This window comes from Phalacrocorax aristotelis, chromosome 11 (assembly GCF_949628215.1).
Source record: "Phalacrocorax aristotelis chromosome 11, bGulAri2.1, whole genome shotgun sequence".
In the NCBI taxonomy this organism is placed as follows: Eukaryota; Metazoa; Chordata; class Aves; order Suliformes; family Phalacrocoracidae; genus Phalacrocorax; species Phalacrocorax aristotelis.
This window is the reverse complement of record NC_134286.1, coordinates 16423974-16438969: the sequence shown is the minus strand read 5'-3', so window position 1 is coordinate 16438969 and position 14996 is coordinate 16423974. Positions and strand designations below refer to the sequence as shown.

The window sequence follows — 14996 nt, the reverse complement described above, 5'->3', positions numbered from 1 at the left end:
GGGTTTTTTGTTCTTTTTTTTTTTTTTTGTCTTCTGCAGGCAGACAACCATCTGTCCTGGCAGTGTAAGCACAGTCCTGGACTAGCTAATACAGCTAAAGCTGTAGCCAAACAAAAACCCATCTAAATGCGGAATTCTTGGAGAGAAAATAAATGTGATTAGTTTACAAGTTTTATTTTCTTTCTCTTGGATTTTTGCAGAGCTGAAAGGGAGTGTTCTTTACTCTGTTGCTTGAGTAATGCTTTGAAGTTTGATCCTTTGCCAAAAGCCTGTTGACAGTAACATAAGTGGTATTGGTGCTCCCTGGCATCATGTATTACTTGGGGATCTTTAAAAGCTCTCTGAACAGCTTACCAGGATTTCATTAACATTTTCTTTCTATCTAAGTGAGGAAGAAATTATTACTGTGTCTTTTTTTATGCGTGGGTAGGCAGCAGTAAGCAAGTTCATTGATTTACCTGCCTCTTAGGGCACACTCCCCAGTCCTGGTAGAGATCCCAGGAGTCTGACAAAGAAGTCATCTCTTTCTTTTTAACAACCCATCTGACATCACCTTATGTTGCCACAATTTCCATACCTTCTCATTGTTCATGTAGTATCTTCCTGGGAAAAATGAAATGATGGATAACCTCAGAGTTTCATTTCACAGCTATTTCCTTTAGTTGCAAATCAACAACACCATTTTTCCTATGGTTTATAGTTATTCCTTCTTTTTTATTCCCCCCCCCCCAAATTTAAATCTTAGGCATTGAGATTTCTCATAATCATGCTCTCACTAGTAGCCATGACAAAGTGTCTAACCCTCTCTTTTCTTCTTGTCCTCAGGAAACCCTCTGACTGTGGCCTGCAAAGCTTTCTTTGGATTCAGTGGAGAATCAGGCCCAATGATCTACTGGATGAAAGGGGAAAAATTCATAGAAGAATTAGAAGGTCACATTAGAGAAGGCGAAGTCAGGTACTTTTTGGAGTATTTACTGTTAAAAACGTGATATATCCCAAAAGCCTTTTCTTTTTTTTTTTTTTTTTTAATGTTTTTAATTGGAAGTGGAAATAATTTTCTGTCTAGAGAGTGACGAATGACTTGGAACCAGGGCAGTGTGAGTTGCTCCCTCTCCTTTCTAGCAAATAAACTCTAAAGACATAGTAGCTAGCTATGTTCCTGAAAATCTGTTACCAAATTCCCCTGATGGTAGCTGAAGCATCTGAGTGTTCTGGGGGTTGGTTTTAGCCCTGCATGGAAATGATGCTATCCACTGCAGCTGCCCCTTGTGGCAGTCCTTGGCAAGATGACATTCATTTCAGCATCAGTGTTAATCTTAAAGATGAATGGTCTCCTGTCAAAGCCACCATACTTTCCCTCTTCTACTGAATGTGTTGTCTGCTTGTGATATAGCTCTCGGTATGCCTTAACCAGGGCTTTCAAAGCATTTTTTCCTCCATGCTTAACACTTAAGGGAGAGAAGGGAGTTGTTGTGTGAGGATGTCCCATATCCAACTTGTGCTTGGCTTGTTCCAGGTGTTGGTTATCATTTGCTGTACCAGTTGTAAAGAAAACAAACATCTGTATCCCCATGAACTTTAATGGAATTTGCACCTAGCAGCATCTTCTTGTCTTCCTTGTTTAATAATTACCTGATTAATAGCTCTTTGAGCAAAAACTAAGCTATGGTTATGCTATGGACAAGGTGGTCCCAACTCCTGTAGACACAATGAATACAGATTATAAAGAAAACCAAGGTCTTTGTACCTTCCATTGCAATTTTTTTTTTTGTCTCGTTTCTGAGTTGTTTGTTTCTAGTAAAAGTGATTTTGGAGAGCAGGCAGAAAGAGAGATTCTTTTGCTTTATTACTTGATCAATACTTTGAAGTTCAGCCATTTAGCCACTAGTTATTAAGATACACTAAAATAACTGACCTAATACTGTACCTTAATTGCAGACAGATAAAATTCATCATATATTGCCGGAATGGCTTTAAGCGTACAATCTTCTTTGGGCTTCTGACCACAAAATACAATTATTGGAAACTTCTGCCATTGCAAGTAATCAGCTTTTAACGACATTGTGTCCTCTCTGGTGTGTGTATATATATATATGAGCAGAGTGATTTTGGTCACGTTCTTCCTCTGCATCAGGACAATTTGAGGTTTGTATTTAAAGAGCTCTTCAGCCCTAGCACAGTTTAAAACTTTTCCTTCATGTGCATTTGTTAGTGAAATTGAGTTTGAAAAAGCTGTATTTGTCCTTCATTGTGCCATCTCATTACACATTCATGATTCACATTAATTTTGTGACAAGTCTCTTTTCTCACTCCGTTAATATGCTTTGACTCAGTTTACAGACCCATCACAATTCAGTGAATCTTCTCTTCAATAATGCTACTTATCACGTACTTAATCTCCTGTGCATCAGAGCCAGCATAAAAAACATAGCATTTACCAAAACCTACTGCATCATTACCAGTGATCCCACAGTCCATCCCTTTCTTCATTTAGAAGTAGCTATGGCAACTGCAGTAGTAACTTTTTGCAAATTATTTTTTTCACAGTACCAGCTCTGCTTGTGTGTGCCATTATAGGTATGCTGCTTCAGGGAAACTAAGCAGCACTAACTGTTCTGTCAGTGCCCTGAGCCAGCCCACATCTTCCACCCAGTCATATTTATTGATGTACTTCCAAAAAAAGTCATGTATGTTTCAAATTTGATGAGCCACAGTGAACTTGCTGGTTACATGGTTTTCCCATCAGTTTGCTTCTATATGGTATTGTCAGCCCGTTTCTGTTAATGTTGAGAAACTATAGGTAACTGGGAATTGTTACCAGACCAAGATACTCCATGGGTCATTCCTTTGGCAAATATCTAACATTTTAACTCTGCATCCCCTATCTTGAATTAGTTCACAAATTTAGTAGCGCTCTGAATTTTTGGTGCTGTCCTTACCCTGGACTGTACCCATCCATTGTTGCTGGATTTGCGGTATATGGTGAAAGTTTAGGTTTGCAGATCAGTGTGGTGTGGGAGTACAAAACATCCATCACTAGTTTGCATCCTCTAGCATGCATGGTTACCAGTCAGTCTGCTTTTATGAAAGCACTGAATTAAGGATGCATGTGACTTGAGCAGTTATGTTAAAATCAAGCCCGTGGAACTGTTTTTTGGTAAGCAGACTTCACCATGAGTAATGTATGTGTAGCTCTGGTCTTCTTCTAGGTATTTACTAGATCTTGTTACAGAGCCTCATAATAAAAAGTAACTAATCAGCATTGCAGGACTCAGAGGCAGTGACCCCCTCTCTAACCTGCCTCCTTGCTTTCCCTTGAATTAAGATCCCCAAATGTTAGACATGCATAGGGGAAAAGGAGAAAGAGACTTTGCTTGCCAGCTGGGTTTTTCACAGCGGTAAGAAAAATGTCATGTAAATTGAACCAAGGCTATTAAAGAAGGAATCAGTGTCTTTAAGCCTGCCTGAAGAGTTGTCAGTTGTACCTAATTATCAAAGAAGCCCACAGAAAATTTCAACGCTGTCTGTCTGCCATGGCAAAGAATTATTTCCAGGCATGAATTGTACTCTTCCAGCCACCTTATGAGTTGCTTCTTTTTCTTCTTCAGGTAACACTGCAGAACAGTCCGCAGGTGCCTCATAATGCTCAGCTTGTAAAGCGTGTTTGTCCTTTTTTTCCCTCTCTTCTCCATTTTTAAAGTGGAAATAGTTTAACTCATTCTAAAGACATGAAAAGAAGTGCATGGAGACATTCTGAACTGCAGCCTTATTTCTTCCTGCTGATTAATTTTACATTCTGTCTTTTCACCCACAGAAGTCAACTAATGGTTGCAAAATGCTCAGACAAGATGGGGATGTTGTATTCTTTTGAGGGGGGGATGCTGAGGGAGGGAGGCAGAATTACCATCACTGCCTGACTGATGTGCTGGGTACTTTGCAGAGAAGTATGGAAATGACAGCCCTCTCCTGAAAAGCTCATACTGTTCAAGTAGACAATTTCTGGGCAGAGAATGAGACACATGGTACAGGAAAGCGAGTGGGAAGATTGCTGTGCCATGTTCTTAGTTGAACTATTCTTTGGAGAGGTACTTATCATAGAATCATTAAAGTTGGAAAAGACCTCTAGGATGTACACACACATTTCTCCTTTCATCTACAGACAGCTGTTAAGGACCAGAAGGAAGGGACTAGTGTTCATATCCCTGGTCAAAGTCCAAATCCTCAACTATATATGGAATAAAAGTTTCCTTTTTGATAAGTCCCAACTTGCATGCAGGGCAGTAAAGGTTTGGAATTAATGTCTCAGTCTTGCAAAGAGACCCAGCTGAAGCTTTCTTATGACCTTTACACCTGTAATCACACAAAGCCTTAAAATTTTATGAAAATGTGGTTTCAAAGGAAAATTATTTTAATATCAGATTCAACTTAGTGCATAAACGCATTGGAAAAATATGACAGAAAATTTGAAAAATCTGAAACATTGAATATTTTTCAAAGAAAACATTTGTATTCTGAAATGACAGTTCTGTTTTTAATTAATATTTTCTTAACTGAAAAATAATCAGTATGCACAGTGTTTTGTTTCAGATCAAATAAAATGCTTCAGCTTGAAGAAGAAGAAAGCACTGTTTGGTTTTTTTCTTCACTCCACCCACCTTTTCTGTCCCTCCCTCCTGTTTGTTGTGAGCTGTCACGCACCATTGGTTTACCTGTGTATTAAATGATGTAATTGCTCTTACAGTTTGTTCATCAAACCAGAAAAAAGAGCCATTATTCTCTCAACTTGTGGGCGCTGGCATGTGTTGGCAGCGTTGCTGGCAAAATTTCCCCCAGCTCAGATAGGGCAGAGCTTCATCCTCTGGGTGTGCAGCAAATACTGTTGCAGCTTTAAGCTCCTACGTCTTGATACTGTATTCCTTCTCTTCCCCCCGAATATTGTGCTCAATGTTCTCTGAACCAACTACAAAATGCAATCAGTTAAAGGCTGCACACATATTAAAAAATGTAGGTGACCAACTGTGTATTTTTGTGGCAATAATGGATCATTAGCAGTAGAGTACTGGTTAAAAGAAAGAAAAGAGGGAAGAAAAAAAGCAGGAATGAAAGGTTTAACACCACTAAAAGCTTTCTACACTTTGCTACCAGCATAATGTTTAAGTGTCTGTCAGCATTTTCATGATAGATCCCGTTCTAAAGAGTTCTTTTTCTAAAGATTGTAATTAGCATGAAAATAATTGAAAAAAATTCTCAGTCCAAATGCATATTCTTTTTTATGAAAGCTGCTTTTTAGCTGATCATGTATTATTTAAATTTAGGTTAAGGGTCGATTATTTTATTTTAAATAGATTCAGAATAATAGTTTATCTTACTTCTAATCTTTCTTCATTTTTTTTCTGCGGAAAATATGCTGATTATAGTAAACATAAGACAATCGGAACATTCACACAGTGCTCCAGATTATTGTCCCAGATATCTTCGCTGTTAATAATTTTACTTGTTCCTTGCAGCACGATTTGTAGGCCAAAAGTTGTGGAACATATTGTTTACCAACAGAGAAGAAAGACTTTCTTGAGTTTAAAATATTTCGCTAATATGGGCTATTCATAGGTAAATGAGAATTGGTTTGTCTGACCCCAATGATTTAGACTGATTTGAGTCTGCAAACACATCAGGCTGTCTTGGGAGGTTTCTTTTCTGGCCAGAAATGATGCAAATTCATCCTTTCTTGCATTATTTTCATCACTTGGACTCAGGGCCAGAATAAAAAAAAAATGCAAAAATACACAATAAATGAGAGTCAATCTGCAAAAAAAAAAAAAGCCATCCAAGTTTCCAAATACAACACACATGCCTGTTCTTAAACTAATGGTTTTGCACTTGCTTCTTTGCAAGTTACGCAGCCATAGTGAAGGAGGCTGAATTGTTGTGGATGCTCTGGTACGTCTTCTGAGCTCTGTCAGATCACACAAGCCTTTAAAGGCTTTGTGCTATGTGAAATCTTACTGTAAATATGTGGGTTATAGCAGTCAGGCTTGTATTTTTGATTGTCTAGTGCAACGCCTTCATACTTCTCTTCTGATTTGTTTTAAGATTTGGAATTCCATGTTACATGAAATTAGCATGTAAGAAAATTTGTGTGCGCATTGGAAACTCAAAAAAACCCTTTGGTTTGTAATAGAGAAGTTTGGGGTTTGTTGTTGTTATTGAAAAATTTTAAGCTCTCCAGAAGCAGTTCCCATCCAGCACAAAGAGCGTTCCAGTTAATGACTTTGTACCCAGTTGCCCCCCTTTAGTCTCTGGAGAAAATATTTCGGGTTTGGTGAACCTGGATCTTATTTATAGCTTTACCTCTTAGTGCCGTATGCTAGTTTTTCAGAGGAAAGAGTCACTGAAGTACTACGTGCAATGGTGAGTTCACAGGTGACTGCGAGGGCGTCACATGTTTTATGTTAATCCCTTACATATTATGCAGCAGTACACTACCAGGATCAAATGAATCTGGTAGCTTTTACTTGATGTTACATTTCCTTGTTCAGAGGACTGGTAACTTTTTCTTGAGCAACTGATAAGAAGCCTTTCAAGAGAATAGGGCATTGTATTTTTAGACTTAATGTCAGCATCAGAAAACGCTTGCATTTACTTTGCATTCTTTTTAACATTCACATTAGAACAATGACATGAAAAGACACTACCTCTGGCCTGAAAGTCTGCTAGAACTTTCAGTTTCCTTTGTGAGGATTTTGCATGTCTCCTCTGTCCTCTCAAAGTAGCAAAAAGCTCTTGTTCTTGACACTTCTAAAGTCAGGATCTAGCCCCCCAAAATAGAGGAAAATTCCACAGAGTAACACAGCTCCTTTCGTTGGTTTTCCAGACTGCATTAAAACATATCACGATACCCAGCCTTTAAAATATTGCCTTATAATTTGCTCAGTGGTGGCTTAGTAGCGTGTATTACTTCTCTGGAGAGTGAGTATTTATTGCTTCTTTTAAAAGAAACGTTGTTTTTAGGATTTCATTCTGGTGGAGCTGAGGTAAACAAGCCACATCTAACCGTTGCACTTACAGCCATTCTTCCTGCACTTGATTCAGCTCCTCGCTACAGACATGGTGGGAGAAAATGCCTCTGTGAAGTCTCTCTGAGGCATTTTGAGTCTCTTTATAAGTCCTTCTCCAGGAGTGGAGTCCAGAAAAACAGTGTATCTTGTGCTGACAAGTCATGGTTCTTTTGGGAATCTTCCACCTGTATTAATTCCGTTAAGCAAAGACTGTATCCTTCCTTTCAGGCTCCTCAGAGAACATCTTGGAGAAAAAGAAGTTGAATTGACATTGATCTTTGATGCTGTAGAGGAAGCAGACCTGGCTAACTATACGTGCCATGTGGAAAATAGAAATGGACGGAAACATGCTAGTGTTCTTCTGCGCAAGAAAGGTAATTCTCTTTATTTAATTACCTGTACTCTTGCCTGCCTCAGCAGCAACAGGTCAGCCAGTAGTGAAGGTTCTGCTGACCTCTCTGAGCCAGGCTGGACTCCTGTGTGCCTCCTTGGAGCTGAAGTAAGTTTGTGTTGCAGCTTCAGTTTACCATTTGTGAAAAAAAACTTAATGATTTTTTTTTCTTTAGTCTCTAGTGAATCAGTCTTGCAGGTGATGCACTTGCCTGGAATACAGTCACCCATAAAGCACCGATATAATCAGTGGAAGTATTTTGATTTAAACAACCTATGAATTTGACCCAGAGTTGACTGACTAGAGCAGAGGTAGTTGTGTGATGGAGTTAAAATGTGCATTTCTTAGAATGTGTACCTCAGCAGTGAAGTCAGATGTTCTCGCATTTCTCCACTCCCTGGCTTTGCTGTTTAAATTGAAAACTTTGAACAATTGCCATGCATTTTGATTTCTAACTGCATCGGGAATGAAAACATTGTAATGGGAGCTACAATCAATGGAGAATTACCCGATCATGGTTGCTTTGCTTGGTACTGTACCTGGAATTGGGAATACCACTACGGACAAGTTATCTGTAGTAGGAAGGAAACCATTTGCATTTGAATGCACCAAATTAAAAGGTGCTACTATGCTCTTCTGTTTGTAGAGGTCATTATCATGCGGAGTGTAACAGTATCTCATTACAGTTCTTATGTCGTTTTTTCAAATATCTCTCCTATTCATAAGTAGGGTGACATTTAAATTTGATGGTGATCTCTCTAAGATACTGTGTGTTAGGTAGTACAAAAGCTATAAGGCAGTAACTGTTGGGAAAGCAAAGGAAGATGACACACTCGGGGTAAAGACGTAACGTGAAACTACAGATTGACTAAAGAGTTAATACATTGTCCAGATTTCTGTCGTTGTTCTTGGCTGTAAACTAATTTACCAAAAGAGGAGAAGAAATATTTTCACGAGGCACATCTGCAAGTGCTGTTCCGGTCCTTCGTATGCTTTCAGAGCACTACGGCAAGGAACATGCTTCTCAGCAGATTGTGGATTGCAGTGTTAGTGTCAGTTAAAAAAGCCAGTGCTCTCCATCGTAACACTTGCAGCTAAATCCCACAAAAGTGTCACCATTTGGAGAAGGTCTAAATATACTATTAGTACCTGAATGTGCTGCAGGTTGACCTCTGAGTCTAGGGTAGACATCGCCGTGGGACAAATGAACTAAGAGCCAAGTGGAAGAACAGGAAAACCAGCCCAGGCCTCTCTAGATGTTCTGGAAAATGTCCATAGTCATCAGTTCACCTAAAGGCATGCTGGATGCCAAGTGCTGTGTTTCAGGGCTATCATCTGTATAAAAGGAAAGGTATGGGGGGGTGTGGTATTGGGACAAAAAAAGGCTACTAGAGAGGGGAGACTTTTGGGTCAACGTCCTCTTTTTTTGCTATGCGTTTATGTGACCCACAGGTTATATGAGTGAAAGTACAGTATGCAATCTTGTTAAAATCAATTGAATCAAGTCCTACTTACACAGTTTCCTCTGTACATGAGTTTTATGTCCTCCCAGAAAGAAGGGCATAGCAGAGGTTATATTTTATGCTAAGTGATAAGAATAAAACACAATACGGAAGGTGCAAACCGCTCTGAGAATCAAGGGCCCACAGCTGTGATGTGGAACACACACACGGATGTCTATTCAACATCTAAACTGCAGGATGTCACACCTTTAATTAAGGAATCTGGTCATCATGATGAAGGCTCAGCCTCTTCAGTGCAAAAAGTTTTCTACCTTTCCACCCACTGAACCTAATAAATACACAACTGATTGTAAGTATATCTATGTTGACGCTGTTAAATGTTCAGCTGTGTTGCATATATTAGAATAACAAGTTAGGTTTATTTATAACAAGAAAATGCAGACATTTCAGAGCTCTGCTGAAATTATGGAAGAAGCACTGCTGAATACAGAATTTGGAGGTGGAAAGGATCACTTCTTAGCTAGTATTTCATTTCTCTCTGCACTGTGTCTGTAGAAAGCTTATATTCCCCTCAGGCATTCTCAGTAGTTGATTTTCGAGCCATTAAAGTGTCATTTAAAATAACAGTATTTTCACTGTGTCCTTTGACTGCCTGTCCCATTGTCCTGTTCGTTATTTATTAAGTCCTTATAAATACTTGACCAAACTTTTCCTTTCTGCAACTTGGTATAATTACTTCTTGTCCTGGCTTTCTCCAGCTTGGATTTGACTGTAGAGTATTCATGAGCCAGGAAATACTACTGTATTTACAGACCTGCAACAAGATTTAGGACAGGACTGGTGGAAAGCTGTTGACCAGCATCCTTTGTGTGTGTCAAAGAAGGGATTCCTGTTGTAATGTGCTGCAGCTTTCCAGATGCTGGGGCACTTAGGAAAGGCAAAGAGGAAGCACAGATCTCTCAGCGAGAGAAATCCCCCTCCCTCCAAAGTCTTACTTGCTAAGGGCTGCGTTACCCCTGTTTGGCAAGAGGTGCTCGTAGCTCCAGTTTGTCTCCAGCTTGTCACAGTGTTGTCAGTTACGTCTGCCCTCTGTTCAAAGGTGTGACTGCAGTACGTCAGGTGTACACAAGCGAGCGTAAGTCATGAGTCCTGCTAAACTGGGAAGGCTTGGATAAGAAACAGGAATAAGCCCCAAATCCAAGTCATAGCTCTAGTATAAGAATTTCTAGAGTTAGTTTTTACTTTGATATCAGGTGGTTGTTTTTAAGCACATACTTTGCTATATGGAAGAAAAAGGAAATGTTCAACTATTTAAGGTAAAATCTGTTGAAGTCTTTTGCTGTATTAGTGGTACGGTCCTCACAAATGCTTTTGGAGAACACAAGAGTGCTGTCTGTACAGCACCAGTGCACTGATAGCCCCAGAGCATGCATTATCATTTAGGATTATTATTTTTTTTTTACTGAAAAAGAGCCAAATCCAGTTTCAAATACCCAAAGCTACCCATACAAAGACAGAATCAAGCACGCTCCTGAGACCTGAATGCCCCTGTCTGCTATCGCATTCTTCTTTACTGACTTAATTCAAGACCACATTGTTATTTGCTTTCAAATAGTTCAAAAATAAGTTCTGGACAATCCTGAGTTTGCTTTTCTTTTTTCTCCATGCTGTCCTAGCATGTTTGGTGCTGAAATTACATGGAAACACAATATACACCCGCTTGTCCCTTAGTTGTGGAAATAGTTCAGGATTCCCTTCAGATGAATATGAAAACAGGCCGGTATTTTAGTGATTGAAGTCTACATAGTCTATGATATAATTGACCTGGAACATTAATAACTTGTCAGGAACTGCAGAATAAAATCAAGCTGTGCTTTTAGTGGAAAGAAGCAGTGAATAGATAACAGTAAATATGATGCTGATGTATGCTCACCATTTACTTCAAGGAGGCTGTCTTTATTTAAGATATGCAGGAAACTGAATCTGGGGTTTTTTTGATACTGATATAGTACTAAATGATGAGGAACCTTCTAAAATATATTTGTCTCATTTATTGGGTGTTTAGGAGACTTTTAGTATTTTAAAGATCGTAATCCTCTGTGATACGTATTGGCTAAGCCCTTCTATATTATTTTACATTAGAAACTCTCAGAAGGTTATTATTTACTAATTTTCAGTCACTATTATAGCACAGAGCCAAGACTGAACTCCTTTCCTAATGCTGAGTATGCTGCCTTCCCTATTGACCTCAGTGATGACCACTTGAGGAGTAAGGCGTTAATCAGAGGCAGAGGCTAAGGGCTGGAGTAGGCAAGAAAACTGAATGTTCTGTTTTTTTCTCTGTTGCCTCCACTTTGGAAAGGAAGTAAGGGTCCCAAGAGCCTTGGCTTTCTGCCTCCTTACATCTGGACTCTAGGAGAGTTTATGGGGCAGTAGGACAAATACAGGACATGCAAAAGCAGATCGATTCTGCTTTTTGAGCTAGACTTTGTGTTTTTGCTCGATACCCTGACATTCCCTCTGCAAGTGAACACAAGTCTGTGCTCTTTTGTGGGCTGCAGGTGATCAAAGCTCAGCATTTTCTCTCCTTCCAAGTTGGCAGCTTTACCATCATCTCGCTTTCCTAGCAAAAAAGATTCAGTACAAACAAAATCTTTTCCCTAGAAAGTGATTTTAACCAACTCTGTTCTCCATTTGACCAGATTTATCCCCAGAGCATATGCTAACTCTATCATGCAGTGTAATGAAAGTCCTATGAATTCCCTGTGTTCTCAGAGAGGTTAAATAGCTATTATAATAGACTTTTTCCATCTAATAGTCCATGACTTCTTACCAGACAGACATCAGAGATACTGTAAACTGGGAATAGCTTGACATCTGATGTTAATTATTGAAATACAAGGCACGGCGAGGCAAGAATAACCCCAAAAGATACACGACTAATTTGCTTTTTATCTTGAAAATGACACAAATGACATACCAGTATTTTTTTCTGACCCAAGTTTTAGAAGCGTAGAGATCATGAAAACTGTCTTGCCAGTGTTACAGTTTTTACATCTTCACATTGTATTTATCACAGCAGCAAATATCTTCATGACGTCTTATCTAAACTAATATAGGCTGTTAGAGGTAGCTATTGTCAAATTGTCATCTTTTGTCTTTTATGGCTAAGTAATATGCCAAGTGGTGTTATGAGCAATATTGTGTTCCGCGGACATTTCAGGCTAAAGAGCAGTACTGTTAAAGTTAGTGTCTTACATCAGGCAGAGCGCTGGACTGGTATTCAAGGTTTTTATCCCGTTCTGGCAATGGTTTGCTGAATGACCTTGAACATGTTGCTTCACTTTTCTATGCCTCTGTTTCCCCAGCTGTAAAAGATGGATAATTGCATTTGGATGAATTTGTGAAGTTCTTTGAGGCAGGCTGCCTGTGATGTTTCCTAACAAAAGCATCCCAGTAGGAAATTTTAACTAGCACTAGTTCTCATCCAAGTATACTGTGTAGTAAACAAACATGCGAGAACTCCATTAGTAGCCATCACAACTCAAACAAAGTGGCTCTTAGCAGCCTCCCGGCTTCTCACATTGTCTTGGGCATTCTGGATGCTCAGTTCATTCTCCAGTGATTCAGCTGTAGTCCTGGCTTGGCAGGTCACATCAGCTCATCTACTGGCTTCACAAATATAAAACCAAAGTTTAATATTATTGGGGGGACTAGAGCCTCCCAAAATGGGGTACAATATATCTAGTATATCTATTCTCACATGCTGCATACAGCATTTGATGCGCTCTGCCAATACAGAAGTTGCAAACTCTACAAGCTCATTAAAAGTTGATTAATCCTCCGTGTAAAATCACTACATAATTCCCTTGTAGAAGAATTACGATTATAGCCTCAGATGCATTCTGGATGGTGATTTCAGAGGGGCAGTAGATGGAGTAAATGGGTAAAGTTAAGTAATAGGCAATGAACAAAAAAATTAGGCATCCTGACTGTTACAGTGGTTATAACAGGAAGCTGCACAGTTTTATGTGGAATTGTACAGTGGATTAGAGCAAATAAAGCTCGGGAAGATCATAACCTTTTTGTCTTTCCTTGCTAATTTTAGATCTGATCTACAAAATAGAGCTTGCTGGAGGACTGGGAGCCATCCTTCTTCTGCTTATTTTGCTCGTCACCATCTATAAGTGCTACAACATAGAGTTAATGCTGTTCTACAGACAGAACTTTGGAGGAGACGAAGCAGCTGATGGTAAGCAGTTGCTCAGGAAACTCAATATATGTAATGGAAATATTTCAGAGGTCCAAAGTGGTGAAACATCTAGATTGAAATGAATCCCAAAAGATACCTGCTGTGAGTTTAGTTCAAACTAAAAAGCACTCAGCAGTGTAAAGCCCTAAGACTTTAGACTCCCAGAGCTCCCTGAAGTCAATGAGTCTTTTCACTGAAATGTCACTGGGCCATGCCATAAGCAAATGGGAGTCAGAATTGTTCATGAGTCTGTTACAGAGGCTTGAATGTCATTTGTGAAGCGATTCCTCAGGGGAAATCTTCACGTTCATGTGTCCCAGTGCCACATATGCCCAGGATCACTTCTCCTGAGATCCATATTCTATGTGGGCAGCCCTTTCACCAGGTATTTTTCACTGAACATTTCCACTGAGTTGTCTTCAGGCTTCCAACTAACTCCAGTAACTAGTGAGAGGTGATTGTTACTGAGCCTAACTAGTTACATCAGTTAATTGGGAGACTGTAAATAACTTAGTGGAAATGTACAGCTTGCCTGGAGAGTATATTTAGGAATAAACTAGGCTATTTTTCAGTGGTTTTCCCCCACTTCCCTCTCACTAGCATGTATTCTGTTTGGTGCTTAAAGCTAAACATGTGTTTTTAAATTGAAGCTTTAGTTCTCCTGAATATAGAACATTCCTGCTCCTATGAAGCTGCAGTAACCCGTGGTAAACTAAATCCAAGTGCTTTAAATCCTATTATTATGTTCTTACTGCTTCTATTATAGCATAATTACTGTGTTATTAATATGCGTATAACTAGTATCTGCTAAAGATCTAAAGTACAGTATTCAAGCACAGGTGGTTTTCGTAGCCTACTGCAACACTGCAGTCTGGCATGGTATATCAAGAAACAATAATGTGTTTGAAAAAAATTGCAGGGAACACATTTCCCCTGTTGTGCCAAAACAATGTGCAGTTGCACAAGCCTGTTACTTCCAGCAGTTAGCCTCACTGTTATCAAAATAACAAGTGTTTCTGTTTAACACTGGGTTGATGCAGTGTGAAACTTTTTCGTTACAATGAAATCCATAGGAGTTTTGGAGAACGGGTGGAATGACATCCAGGGGATTTTAGAATGTGGAATGATTTAGAGGGGAAGCCATATGAGGAGATGCTGAAGTGCCTTGGTTTGTTCAGCCTGGAGCAGAGGAGGCCGAGGGCAGCCCTCATGGCGCTCTGCAGCTTCCTCACAAGGGGAGGAGGAGGGGCAGGCGCTGACCTCTGCTCTCTGGTCACCAACGACAGGACCTGAGGGAATGGCAGGAAGATGTGCCAGGGGAGGGGCAGGTTGGATATTAGGAAAAGGTTCTTCCCGCAGAGGGTGGTGGAGCCCTGGAACAGGCTCCCCAGGGAGGTGTCACGGCACCAGCCTGGCAATATTCCAAGCACTTGGACAAGGCCCTCAGAGACATGGTGTGAGTTTGGGGCTGTCCTGTGCAGGGACAGGAGCTGGACTTGATGATCCTTGTGGGTCCCTTCTAACTCAGGGCATTCTGTGATTCTATGCTTCTATGATAAACAGCAGGAATAGAGGTCAAGAAAATTCCTCTTCATGTGTGAGTGGGAAAACCTAAAATGATGCTTTTTTGGTACCATAAAATACTGCGCAGTACTTATACCTAGAAGAAAGTGAAGGGTGATATTATGTGGTTTTGGAAGTAATTTACCTCTAACACCTTGGGATTATACCAACATAACATCCCTGGTTCACACCAACAAAAAGTGACCCAAAGTGGTAACTCCAGATTGCTTTGATTCCTTTATCTCATGTTTTCAGTGTGAAGCTGCTGCATT

General features: G+C 39.8%; 1 protein-coding gene across 9 annotated transcripts in view; it reads left to right on the top strand.

Moving 5' to 3' along the window:
- IL1RAPL2 (interleukin 1 receptor accessory protein like 2) overlaps positions 1–14996 on the top strand; it is a 395811-nt gene that overhangs the window by 365802 nt on the left and 15013 nt on the right. For 8 of the 9 annotated variants that reach the window (XM_075107082.1, XM_075107083.1, XM_075107078.1 and 5 more), the window contains 3 exons: positions 826–955; positions 7284–7429; positions 13018–13161. In XM_075107082.1, coding sequence (XP_074963183.1) covers positions 826–955; positions 7284–7429; positions 13018–13161 — 420 coding nt within the window. The remainder of the gene's footprint in view (positions 1–825; positions 956–7283; positions 7430–13017; positions 13162–14996) is intronic. The other variant, XM_075107086.1, reaches the window with a different exon arrangement.